At 39.9% G+C, this 13,851-nt stretch overlaps 1 protein-coding gene across 1 annotated transcript in view; it reads left to right on the top strand.

Moving 5' to 3' along the window:
• Positions 1 to 8,376, top strand: part of LOC107309731 (homeobox protein DBX2) — an 8,747-nt gene extending 371 nt beyond the window's left edge. The window contains exons 2-4 of the mRNA XM_015854761.2: positions 408 to 522; positions 5,193 to 5,380; positions 7,426 to 8,376. Coding sequence (XP_015710247.2) covers positions 408 to 522; positions 5,193 to 5,380; positions 7,426 to 7,743 — 621 coding nt within the window. The 3' untranslated portion in view covers positions 7,744 to 8,376. The remainder of the gene's footprint in view (positions 1 to 407; positions 523 to 5,192; positions 5,381 to 7,425) is intronic.
• The last annotated feature ends 5,475 nt before the right edge of the window (positions 8,377 to 13,851 follow it).

Raw genomic sequence — 13,851 nt, 5'->3', positions numbered from 1 at the left:
TTTTTTTTTTTTTTTTTCCCCCTGGGATGTTACACCTTCTAGAGTTATTTAATGTAACTATATGAGATGCATTATACTAATTATTTTGACTGCATTATTGAAACAACATGTTCAATCCTAATATTTAGCATTACAGCAATTAGAAAAGTAAATTTCACTTAGAGTAGAGTTTTGTTCTTGTAAGAGATATATTGTGAGAGTTTTGCATGTTATATTTAAGCAATAGATATAAACTAACCTTGTTAAAATTAAAGAGCGATTACTTGGTTTATCACTGTTTGCCTTAAAAAATATCACCACCTTGAAAAAAAAAAGGAAAAAGAACTTGTGGGGCAGGACTTTACACACTGACTTTTTGGACGACTGTTGTTATGAATATCGCCCATGCTCAATGGGTAATCAATTAGATCTATGCTTTCTTTGCAGCTCTTTCCAAACACTTTTTTCTCCGAGCCCCGCCATTCTACTCAGCATGCTGCGGTGGGTCCTGTCAGCACCCTGCATCCCCCACTGCTTTTCCAAGTAAGTTTTTATGCTTCATCAGTAATGCTTGAGTTATTCTGTAAACCAAAGCAGCAGGATTTAATGTGTTCTGGAAAGCTAATTGGTGATGCAATGGCAGCAGCTAATTCCTTAGTAAAATCACAGCAATCCTATTCAGAAGGTTTCCAAAGATTTATCAAACTTAAGTACACTGGGCAATTGTGAGAGATTTCTAATGACATTGAGACACCCAGACAGAGCTAACCTAGGAAATCTCCTTGTTTGCAGTTTACTAGAAAGGATTCTATTAAAAATCAGTAACTCTTTAATATCTGTCAATAAATGTTTGCAAATAAGAAAAGAGCTGAAAGATCTTAAAGTGGATGCTGCGTTTTAATGTCTGTCAAGGATACATTATGATTCAGGAAGCTCTAGCATTATTTAAATAAAGTAGTCATTCTTTTTGGAGCAGTCAAATGCATGTATTTAATTTGTTGTTTTGTTTTTTTTTTTTTGTTTTTTTTTTGTTTTTTAATTATAATGTAAAAATGTGAAGACATATGTTGAGAATTTTTGCCCACATACCCTTTGCACCCAGGATTAAAAGCTGGAATGCGTTTCCATTCAAATCTGAATTTAACCTTGATTGCGAAGTTTGCATATCCTGTTGTAAGAACATATATTCTTGATTTTACACATTTGTGGCTCAGAAACATACAGAAGACTCATCTGCTCATCATCTTTCAGGAGGAAAGAAGGAAAAGCTCAAATCCTTTTTCAAATCCAAATGGAAACTGGAGTTCGTGCGTGCTGTAGCATATACTGTTTTATCACAGTTGCATTCAGACCCTTCCTGACTACGTGCATGTGTTTTATGAATGTTTCAGAAGAGCAGTTGCTAAGTTGAATGATTCTTGACAAGTGAGGCAGCAAATGCTGGCAGTTTAATGAGCTGCAAGTTTCTGAGCACCTCTTTAGGGGGCTGACACTTTCCCACAGAGCATTTTACATGGCCCTGGCTCTCCCACAATGGCTGACAGCACCATGACCAATCACCACTTTCACTTTACTCATCCACACGCGACCTCACCACAATTTTTCACTGTGCAGATGAACTTTAGGAACCATTTCACATTGAAAAGGCCTGGGCAGGGGTCAGTTGCCCTTTTGTATGGCCATAAAGCAATACTCTATGTGCCAGTCTTTTCTCCTGTCTCACATTCCAAGAGATTTTCGGGACACCATTTAAAGCACTTGACTGAAAAATAAAGCAGTGAATGAAACTGACTTTTATAGACTCATTCTAGCTCATCTTCCCATATAACCCTGTCTACCTGAAAAGGGATTTAGTGGATGAGCTGAGTGTATACAGGGACTTGCTGAATACATAGGCCTATTATCAACTGTGGGGATTGTTTATTAACCAGGACTGATACACTACTATTTTGGAAGTGACCTATTAATTGTCCATTTAACTAGAATGTATTGAGTTCAAATGAAAAAATGGAAACCATGACTAAAGCTTTTACTTGCTCCTTCAAGGTGGTCTCTGTCATCAAGGCAAATGAAGACTAGTTGCACAGATTAGGGGGGACATTTATCACTATATACTAGGATACAAACAAAAGTCTTAAAACAAACAAACAAACAACAACAACAACAACAACAAAAAAAGCCCACAGAAATTAAACTGGTAACATAGGGAAATGTTGGTAATAGATTCACATTTATATCAGTAGAACATGAAGTCTTTTGATGCACGTTCACGCTGACAGCCCTCAAGCTAACTTACTTCATTTTGATAGAGTTGTAGTGAATGAATGACTGCGTTTCTTGGCTTACTGAAAAATCCTTTACCCCACCAACTGAAATGCAGTTTTTGAGTGCAGAGTCAGAATACATCCTGGAATATGGGGTGCTCTTAAAAGAAATCTGGGCTACTCAACTGGGGATGAGTATTTGTTATCTCAAACAGGAGTCTTAAATTTTTTGACTCAGTAATGAGTGACCCAATGGTTGCTTACTGCTGCTTGTGATTGTTCTGTTTCTGAGTAAATTTTGTTCAGTTAGGCTTTTAGAATCAGTCACGTATTGTGCCTTAGAGTTTGTAGATGCTTCACTACTACATTACTCTAATGCAAGCATTAAGCTGTACCCTGCATGCTGCCTCTAAAGGGATTAATTGGCACCTCAGGAGGCAGGCAGGAGGTTGTTTCTTTGCTGATTGACTGTGAACAACCATCCAGGCAAGACAAATTTTAAGGGGTCACGTAACCTGGCATTCTGTGTTCTGAGTTGACAGCTCCATTGTGGAATTCATCCTGGGTGTCAAGGGCTAGCCCTGTGAAGCTCACTGGTATCTCTCATTCTATGAGAGAAAGTATCAGCTCTTCCACTGTCATACTGTACCTTCCAGCACACTTGAGAACTGATGATGATTCATCAGAAATGACTTGGAGGCTCTCTGGAAAAAGGAACCTAAATTCCCCAAACAAGTAAGGAAGAAGGGCTGGTGTTTGCAACCGGCTTTGTAAGCAGGATCAGATCGAGGTGTGTGGGGGGGGGGGCTTGAGGGAACTGTGTGCTCCTCAGAGAAATACGAACCCAGTTGCCCTTTACAGAAACCTCTGCTGTGATATTTTGACTTTTGTTCTGCAGATAGTTTGTTTTCATTTGGATGGAGAGTCACTGTGTGATAAATATCAGGACAGTAACCAGTAGGTTATGATTTTTTTATATCTGGTTCCAGATATCATTTTGAAAACTGAAAAACATCCATATAAATTTAGACTTCTCTCTACTGTGTAACATTTTAAATCAAAATAATTACTTTTGGCCAGATACTGTTATAAGGGACAAATATAAAGAAGGTTTCTTAAGATGTGGAAAAGATTGTAAAAGGCATGTCTAGTAGAAGCTTCTAAAAGCAGATGTTCCTAAACACTAGTGTTTGACAGTGATCTTTAGGGAAAGATTACTGTATACTTGCTCAGCTATTAATATTTATCCTGTACTGGTCTCACTTCAAGGCAGTATATGTGTGTAATGTATGTAATATCAAACAAGTAGAATGTGTGCTATGGAAGCACCACAAGTCAACTCTGCAAGACATACATATACACACTTTAATTTTTCATTGTTGTACGTACACAGTTCTACAGTACACTCTGTGTATGTGTGGTTTTTTTCCTCTACTGGTGTTTAAAGATACTTGTACTCCTGTGTATTTATGTATAGTATACAGAATTTGAAATGTGGTGTAGCCGCAAGGAACAGTTTGTGAAAGCTGCATCTGGATTTGATTAGTGTTTTCAAGAGCACTGTATTTATTTAACGAATGTATTTAATTCCTCCTCACTACTTTCACAGTTGACTAGAATAGACCTTTTCATGAAAGACATACACAGTGTTTTCAAAAATCTGGTTTAGATAAGAGTTTTGCCATTGGCTTTGATATGGGAATGATTAAATCCTTGGCAGAAATTGAACAGCAGCACACCTTTGCAGCTGCTGTAATTCTAAACTAGGACATCAGTCTTGCAATGCGCATGTGGAAAGGTGTCATCAACAGGACAGCTCACACCTTTAAAGTCCAAATTACAAGTGACGCAAACCAAAGCCACCTTTGTGGCTGCCCTCTCACAGGAAGGTCGTAGGTGTCCGACCATATGGCATGGCATGAATCAAAGGACTGCTCTTTGTAAGTGTTCCATTCAATTTTACCTCTGATCCTTAGTGACAAGCCCTGTTCAACTAATCTCAGGTATTGCTCCCTAAGTGAGCATATGGGGAAACCTGGGACTGCTGGAGGCATACCAGGCTTTACTAGGACCACTCCCATTACACCATGTCTGTAGGAGAGGGAGCACAGGAAAGCACTAGATCTTTGGGCTTTACTGGGCATGAGGAAGGCAAAACATTTATCCAGATGTATTTATTGTATGCTCTTTGTGAGCCCAATGAAGAGACAATGTGAGTACTTCCCACTTTTCCACTTCAGTTCTGTCACACACATTTAAGGCTGTATTCCATGATAGGCTCCCCTCTAGGTGTAGATCAAGTAGGTATGATTGAATTCATTGAAATGTGCCTTACTAAGGACTTGCTATGGGATGTCAAAGGATTAGAAACTAGAGTGAAAGAAATAAGCTCAAGTACTCCCCAAATCCTGTAATAAAGAAATTGCTATGGTTTCCAGAATAAGTAAGTGAATGGACATGGATTTTCTGAGACATAGTTCACTCTGAAAGCCTTTCATTAGTAAACAAAACTAAAGGAAGCCTATTTAGATTCTCTGAATCAGTGTTAGAGACCACTTTTTATCTGGTTCTGCATCTCACACAAGAAAATAAACTACTAGGAAATCTTACTGTGGTTTACTCGATAGTAACGTGCAAAAGAAAGCAGAGTAGTTTCTCCCTGACTGTATTTGAATTTTACAGTAGTATGGGTCCAGTGTTAATGTTCCTCTATGAACTCATCTGATTTACTCTTTACCATGTCAAGGAGAGACTCATTGCCACTGACAACACCTCTAGATCCAAGTGAGGGTTTAGCCCTTAATGAACATGACTGAAGCATTACGACACACTTCTAACAGCAACAAATCAAAAGTGGGACAGTGGTCTGCTAGCATTATAATGAACAGCACTTAATATTTCTCTAATATATGTTAGTTATTATGTGAAACTCTCATTTATTTCTACTAGGAGAGGAAAGTGTCCTGCCTCTTCTGACCCAGGAATCTAACTCCAAAGCCCGGAGAGGTATATTAAGAAGAGCTGTCTTTTCTGAAGACCAGAGGAAGGCTTTGGAGAAAATGTTTCAGAAGCAGAAGTATATCAGTAAAACAGACAGGAAGAAACTGGCCATTAACCTGGGCCTAAAGGAGTCTCAGGTAAGGAATCACAGAAAATCTGTAGCTCCATCCTTTTGAAGAAAAATCTTTAAAGTGGTCTTGAAGAATGGAAATTGTACAGCATAGAGTGAGCCCTGAGCTGCTTCAACCTGACCTCAGTACTAGGGAACAAAATAGAACAGATCATCTTGAGTGCAGTCACATGGTAGGTGCAGAACAACTGAGGGATCAAGCCCAGGCAGCGTGTGTTTATGAAAGGCAGCTCCTGCCTGACCAGCCTCATCTCCTTGAGTGGTCTCCTTGGTGGATGCGAGAAGGATTGTTGATGTTATCTACCTGGACTTCGGCAAAGCCTTTGATGCTGTCTGTCACTGTACTCTGGAGAAGCTGGCAGCCCTTGGCCTGGATAGATACACTCTTCACTGGTTAAAAAACTGGCCTGATGGCCAGATTCAGAGATTAGTGGTGAATGGACTTAAATCCAGATAGCTACTGGTCACAAGTGGTGTTCCTCAGGGGTTGGTATCAGAGCCCATCCAGTGGATTCTGAAAGTGTTTGAGTAGACACCAATTTCTGGAGTGTAGCTGCAAGAGAGTGAGAGTTGACAGTATACTCAGATTTCTTTGCATTTGGCAGGAGTAAATGTACTTAAGATATGTATGGCAGGAGCTGTCTGGTGTGCAGAAAAACCTGGGAATGGTGATGGGAGCCTTCATCATTTTTTTCTTGGAGATTTTCTGAACTTGACAAGGCCCTAATCAGTTAAATCTAACTTTGCAGTTGGCTTCATTTTGCATGGAAGATGAGATGTTGCGATAGGTTGCAACCTGAATGACTCTGACTCCATCTCAAGCCAGATATAAACAATAAAATAAACAGTACGAACAGAGCTGTCATCTCTGCTGGATAAACTATTTCGTTTCAATGAAAACATCCAATTGCACTCACCAATGAGCTTCCTAAAAAACCCTAGCATATAGTCAAGTTCCTAATATCACAGCTGTTTTTACTGAGATGTTCATCTGCATTCTTGACATTCAAGAAAGCCCTGGGAAATAAGAAAATAATGTAGTGAGACATAGATAACAGGTACCACAACTAGAAAATATTTTTTTTTATATTGATAGACTGGATGATACCCATGTCTAATTAATTTTTTCTCATAAAAGGAAGAGTACCATATAACCACGAACCATAAAGGCTAGTTCTTCAGTTATCTGACTGATTGTACTGGAGTAGTCATTTCTGCCAGCTAAGGCAGTGACCCTCAGTCCTCCACAGCTGCATTCCATTTGCCTTTGATTCAAGTATCTGAATGCTAGAACTTCATGCTGATATTTAAGAGAAAAAAGAATATAACGTGAATAATCTGATTGGGTTCTCTTCCACAGATGCTCACTTCTTCTCTTAATCTAACAGATCCGAAACATGTATTTCCCTAAGCTTTTCCCAGCATTTCATTAATGTCTTTGAGCACTCAAGCTTTGTAAAGAAAAGTTTCTGAAAAATGAATTTTATTTCAGAAGTACACGCTTCCAGGTACCCCATGGAAAACTGTATTTAGACAGATAAAATATCTTTAAATTGTAACTTCTGTGTCATTTTGAAGCTTTATGATGACCAAGCTCTGCTTGCAGATGGGACAGTCTTAGCTCTTATAGCCTCATGTAAAAGGAGTATTCCACATTACTAGGATTATCACCTAATTTGGTTAATGGCAATGATAGTTTACACTGAGAATTCTTATCTGTCTAGAAAGATTATACTGAAGCAGACTGCAGAATCCCTAGCATTGGTCTTCATCTTTCCAGTTTACACCAAATAATCACTTGCTTGAGGAAGGGAAAGTCAAAGAGAGTATTTAGCTCAGCTGTAGCAAATAGGAATTGAAAAATGCTCAGCTAGTGCCAATCAGTCAGCTTAATTGGATCTACTGTAACATCAAATAAAGAGGGAATGTGAAACTAAGGGGATGGAAAATTAAAAAAAAAAAAAAAAGAAAAAAAAAGAAAAAAAATCATGTGAAGACAATGTTATTTAAAGGGAAAAAAAAGCTAATAAACTCTCATTAACTTGCAAACAGGTGAAAATTTGGTTTCAGAATCGAAGGATGAAGTGGCGAAACTCCAAAGAGAAAGAAGTGCTTTCCAACAGGTGCCTCCAAGAAGGTCTTCAGGAAAACTACCTCTCACAGTCCGCCATGAATTTTGCCTCCCCATATCCCTCTGTGTGGGAAGTGTCTCAGGAGCAGACAAGTCCAAGGTGGATGGAGAAGTCTCCAGGAAATGCTGAAAGACTGACTAGTACACAACCACCTCCAAGAGCAAACTCATCACAGAGCCCACTGTATTTGTATCCTGACCATGACGCTGCAAATAAGGCAGTTACATCATCAGACTAAGAATGTAGGGCCAGTTTGTAAATTGAGTGGAGAGTACAGGCTTCAAATGAGGGGTCTTCTAAGACTAACAATATTTGGACACTGTAAAGCTAACTAGTTATGCCTCCTGAATTTGGTAAAGTCTAACACCATTAAAATGACGACTAATGATTTAAGAAATATTTTTCAATACTCAGTCTTTTCATGTCTTTTTTTTCCAGTCTTGTAATGACCTTAAATGTGAAATAGAAATTGATGGTAAGTAAAGCAAAGTGAAGAGCATGAAGCTGAAGTTTTGCTCTGAGTTAAACATCTGCACTGTGTATAGATTTTCATTAAAACACACTGATAGAAAACCACTTCTATCTCTCACTGCATTTAGACCAAGCCATTTATTTTATGCATGAGATGAGAATAACCCTGTTTCCCTGAAGACAATAAGTTGCTTTTGGTTCTTTTTGAGATTGATTATATGACACAGTAGGTGTCATATGTAGACATATGTAAGCACTTTTAGTATGTTTCTGCCATCAGTCCTCACCTGTATCAGTATCCAGCTAGTTGTAAATAATGCAGTTGCACATCAGCTGATGACCATAGTACAGTATGCAATAAAAAGACAAACAGCCAATAAAATGGACTGTGTTTAAACCACTTTGATTTGGATGCATACAGGGAAATACAGTTCACCAGCTCCTTTATTCTTTTTCCTGTGGGTGAAACAAAAACCATTTTCAACTTAATTTCAGTGCATTTTGTCACATTATTAGTGCAATCTCTTATTATCTATGCTGTATTTCAAAACTATGATGGCTATATGCAGAATTATTGCCCAGATTGACTATGCAAGAGAGCTAAAATTGGAAAGTCTACTACCGCAGCCTCTCTTAGAGAAGTACTGAAGGAGAAGGCATGCTACTGTTGTCTGATTCTTGACTTATTCCTCATTAAACTGGTACCCATTAAGACAGGACAGCATTCTGTGTAAGGCAAGGAGCTTGAAATAGTAGTATTAAAGTTACTCAATTTAAAATGAGTCGCTTGCTTCATCCAGTTGAAGAAAATCACTTTGGAAGATAAAGATAAACCTTACTTCATTTGAAAGGCTTTGGAGCTCAAAATGGGAGTAGAAGGGGCAGCTTTTTATTGTTGTTTGCTTACTTTAATCATACATTTATGGTTGCATCTGTTGAGAATAAAAATGGAAGGTATTTTATCCTAAGGCAAAACCTTTTGGAGAACATTTTGACTTTCTAAGGACAACTTCATCTGTGTCAGATGAGCAAAAGAGATGGTTATGATACCCTCATTTGGCTTTCCTCATCATGTATGTTATGAATGTCTCGAATTATTCCTGCCTTTGAGCTCCAAAACTTTTTGAGCTGCACTGTGTATCTTCCAGAAAAACATCCAGTTGTTACTTAATGTTTAACCTCTGGAGGATCATCCACTAGTGATGGATGGACAAATTCACATTCATGCATGAAGATTTACTTTCTAATTTTCCTGTGGAAATCATAGTCCTGCCTTGCTTGAGTAGTTCCTGCCTGAAAGGCTAGTAAGCGTTAGTGGGTCTTAGGAAATGCTGTTTGTTGGTGTCTACCTAGAGTGAAAGATATGTCCAAAATGTCATCAGAGCACCAAGTGGAGGTACACGTGCTTCCCATTGCAGAGGAAATTGGTTTGTGGTGTGGGAAATTTTTAGGTTTTTTTCCATCTCCCTTTTCATGGAAAGCAGTCTGCACAGCTGCTCGTATTTTTTTCCCCACAAGTCAATCAAGAGTCACTGCTAAAAGCAACACAGATTTATGGACAGAGGAGATGGGATTCAAAGTCCTCCCAGCGAAATTCATTCAGCTGCTGATGTTATAAACATTGAATGGAAACTGCTGTCAGACCTTCCAGCTGATGTGCTGGGCAGGTTGTGACCTCACTGAAGGAAGGATCAAGCAAGGCTCCTGCTGACTTGGTTTCATAGTTACAATGTGATAAGTCTTTTAAATAGAGCAAGTTCTGGTTTCACCATACCCTGCTAAAACATCTCTTCCAGGTTCTCCATCATCTCTAACACCTCCTCCTGCTATACCTACTCCAAAGCTTGAAGAAAGCTTCAACACATGAGATAAGAGTATTCTTTACTTAAAAATGCTTACCAAGCTTTCTTTAGAAGCCTAGAAATACACCTGTGAATTTTGAATTAAGTATAAAACATCCTGACACAGTTAGTTAAAGTGGACTTAGCCTATAACATTTACAACCTTGATCACTCTCACTTTAAGCTATTTAAAGTAGTTTCCCTATGGAACGTTGGTAAAGGAGAATATGAACACAGAAAATAAGTGGGATTTACAGTGGCAATCTTTTCATATGAAAGATCAAGTTGTATGTACTTGTTTCCTTCAGTGTATGAACACAAGTTGTAAAAGAACAAATCAAACACCAATTCTATGCAAAATCCCTTGCAGGTGTTTTTAAGTATCTCATGACAGGCACGCTGTGGAGGTGTAGGGCACAGAATGCATCTGGCTTGGTATTTTGGAGAGACCTAACAGAGACCGGTGACATCTTACAATTAAAAGCAGGAATGTACTACTTTGACTTCAAAGGTACAGCCCAGTCGGTGACATTGCACCGTACTTGTTGGATATCTGAGGTACTTCCTATGCGTGGTATTGGAAAGTATATGTGTTTCACACCTGTAAAGTATTGTGAGGGATGTTTGTTGGGATCCCAGGGCTTGGCAGGGTTGAAGTACCTCAAATTCTGAACTTCAATAGAAACCAAACTCTGTAGAGGCTCTAAATGACACAGATACTTGTGCGTGCTGGGGACCTCTCTGCCTTAGCAACCTCTTAAAGCCAATGTAATGTAGAACACAAGAGGGAAAGGGAGGAAAGGCTGAGCCTTAGCACTGCCTTTGCTAACACATCTCAGACTGTGGTGCTGGAGCATGGACCTTGCTGCACGCTGGAGCAACCTCGGGTCCAGGAGAAGCATTTCTCTCCTCACCTGTTGGAGGCTGTCTGGATAGAGATCCTGAATAGAGAACCTAAAAAGGTGTTCTTGGGAACTCAATTGCTCTGTTACTTAACCAAGAGGTGCTGATTTCCACTGCTGGCTCTTGGTCTTGTTTTATAAAGGAAATCACAACAGAGTGGCAGACTGCAGTTTGCTGACTACAGCCATGTCAGCACTCACACTTTGGCTGTATGCTTTTATAGAATTAAATAACTTTCAAAAATCTTTCTTGGTTTTACTAATTCTCTGCCAAAAGAAATGGGGATGATCTGCTCAAGGGAACAGGCTGCTTTAAGGCACAAAACTGCATTACTAACTTCAGTGTCAGAGCAACAATACAGTGGTCAAATGTCACTCCTTAGCTGCACTAATACATCACATTTGTTTTATCCGCCGTGATTTACTAGCACTGGGTTTTAAATGCCAGTTGCCATCGCTGTAGCTGTACAGCTCCTCTGATGAATATACATTCCACAGTCAAAAGCCTGACATAAATTAAGTCCATTCACTTGCTCCAGCACCCTCTACCAACAATACCATTACTGATCTTCACAGAAAAGAAAGGAAGACAAACCAATTTTAAGCAAGTTAGCTGTAAATTCAGTGCCCAAAGAAAGGCACGGAGAGAAATTAGGGCCCAATTAACTTTAGACTTCATTTTGAACTATGAGGTGACCAAAAGGCCCCTGCAGAGAGAGGTTCGCAGTCTTAAGTGGACTAAGTTGCCATTGACTACAGAATTCTTTAACATCTATGCTACTAAGTGCATGGTGACCGCTGCTGTGTAAAACACGCCAAGGTATGTCAGCGTGGGTCTGAGATGCTCCCAATGAAGGCTTGTACTTCAATCACTTCTTGGCCAGAAGACAGCCCTCCTTGTTTTCCTACAGATACTGACTGCAATTGTAAGCAATAAAACTGGTTATGGTGGATGGGAACATCACACAGCAACAGCTTGATAGTGAGCCGCCAGCGTTCACCCAAACATATGAATATCAAGTGTTTTATAAACATGCCACTCTTGAGGAATTCCTGAGATTTTCCAAGTCATTTTGTCTTTGTATGTCAACATTTGAATGTGACATGAAGTAGCTGAAAGTTAACGCAGATCCTTCAATGAAGACTCCTTCCATGTTTTTCCTATTTGCAGTCATACAGGCCTAGATAAAAATTAAACTAAGAAAAGTCTCTAAATTCTTTCACTTAATCGGTCATACCAAACATCAACACATTATCAGATTCAACGTAAAGTTAAGACATATGATGAAAGTCCTTGAGCACATTATGAAAACCAACCAGTCACTGAAAGTGAGAAAAAATGGGAAAATGGCCACTAGGAAATATAATGTACAAAAGCAACGTCTGATGATTGAAACAATTTCAGTGCACTATGCAAAAATAAGTAAATAAATAAGATTCTGGGGCCTGTGCTGCAGTGTTTCATTTGATGAAGTCTGAAGAAGAAATTAGTGTTTTCAGCTGTGATGATGCATTTTTCAATGTGAAAGTGTTCAATTTTTAGCATGCATTTTTACATTTGCACATATTCCTAACTACTTTCACTGCTGTCTTGAAGAAAAATCATGCAGAAGACGAAGCATTCCCCAGTGCAGAAAGCTAAAGCAACCATTGCTGATATTTCTACTTGAGGCATCTGTGGCCAGAGGGCAGAGCATGCCCCTTTCAGCCAGCTGGTCAGTTGTTTTCTTGATGAAGAGGAAGCAGTGTGTTGTTGGGGATAGAGGAAGACATTTATCTTACCAGCAAGCTTCGCTTCAGCCAAAGGCAAACCTTGAAATACAACACCACTTTGTGGCAGCAAGTTAGTATGAATGACTACAGACAATAGTTGGGTCCATTGCTGTCTCTTCTGTGGCACTTTTCCTTTATCATTTTCTGTTTCCATATTTCTCTACAGCAAGAATTTCTAGAGCTTTGCTCTCTGCAGTGTATAGGAACTATTTTTAGGATCTGCTGGACTTGCAAAATGTTTTCCATGTAGCATCAGATGCAACCAATAGCATATCTTCCTATCTGTGGGGGGACATGGTAGCAATTGGAGCTCATTTTCCCACTCCTTGCCAAGCCATCTTGCATGCTGGAAACCAAGAAGCCTCCTCTTTGTAGAGGCTGCAGTATACATGGCTTTGAGGCTCGGGCATGACACCACTGCACCATCTCTCCAAGACATACAATACCATCCAAAATCCACAGATAATAGTGCATCTAGACTCCAGGGTATGAGCATTCTCTCCTGGGGAAACAGGAACAAGAGCCAGGCCTCACCCTATCCTTCCCACGTCCCTGTCCTCACCCAGGCTGCCCAGGGCCTGGGTCCAGCACCCTGCCAGGCCCTCAGGGATGCAGTAGCAGGGTGAGTGGTGCTTGGGGCAGCCTGGGGGCAGGACCAAATGTGGGGTACTGGGCCTTCAGCCTGGGCAGCAGTTTGGAGGGCAGGGAAGAGAGGCTTTGGCATGCAGTGGCTGGAGGGATGATGCCATCACCTCTCTGGCCCATCCCTTCTGCTTTTGGTAGTGTCACTACAGGCACAGTGACAGAAAAGACAGTGTGCATACTCATATCAAAGTAATAGGAACTGTCATGCTTGTGCCAAGCCCTTCATCTGCAACACAATGACAAAATTACTGACTGCTCTGTTGCTTTCTGGGACTGTGGATAGACAGAGGCACAGCTGTGGTGCCTCTCTGGTTCTGTCCGCTTGCCCAGAGGAGCCTCTCTGTTATTCTACTTGGAGATATGTTTAGTTTCCAGAACTTTTCAAATGCTGCTCTTTAGCTATATGCATTAGTAGCATCTTCCTGCCTAAGGAATTGCAGGTAGTAACTTCTTTGGGACAGGTATTGTGCAGCCATTGCACTTCTATCATATCTGGCACAAGAGGGACAGGATACAAATCATGAACATTCATGGCTTTGAGCTAAGGAAATACATCAGTATCTGGGTATCAGCAGCTACCGAGATGTGACTGAAGATGCTGTTCCTTTGCTTTGTATATACGTTCCTTTGAAGCATTCTCCCCTTTTCTAAGTTTCTCAAGTCCAAATCCAGCATCAATATAGTCATATAGTCAAATAGTCAAATAGTCATCAG

The sequence above is a fragment of the Coturnix japonica genome, chromosome 1, assembly GCF_001577835.2.
Source record: "Coturnix japonica isolate 7356 chromosome 1, Coturnix japonica 2.1, whole genome shotgun sequence".
Lineage (NCBI taxonomy): Eukaryota > Metazoa > Chordata > Aves > Galliformes > Phasianidae > Coturnix > Coturnix japonica.
This window is presented reverse-complemented; position numbering and strand designations above follow the sequence as displayed.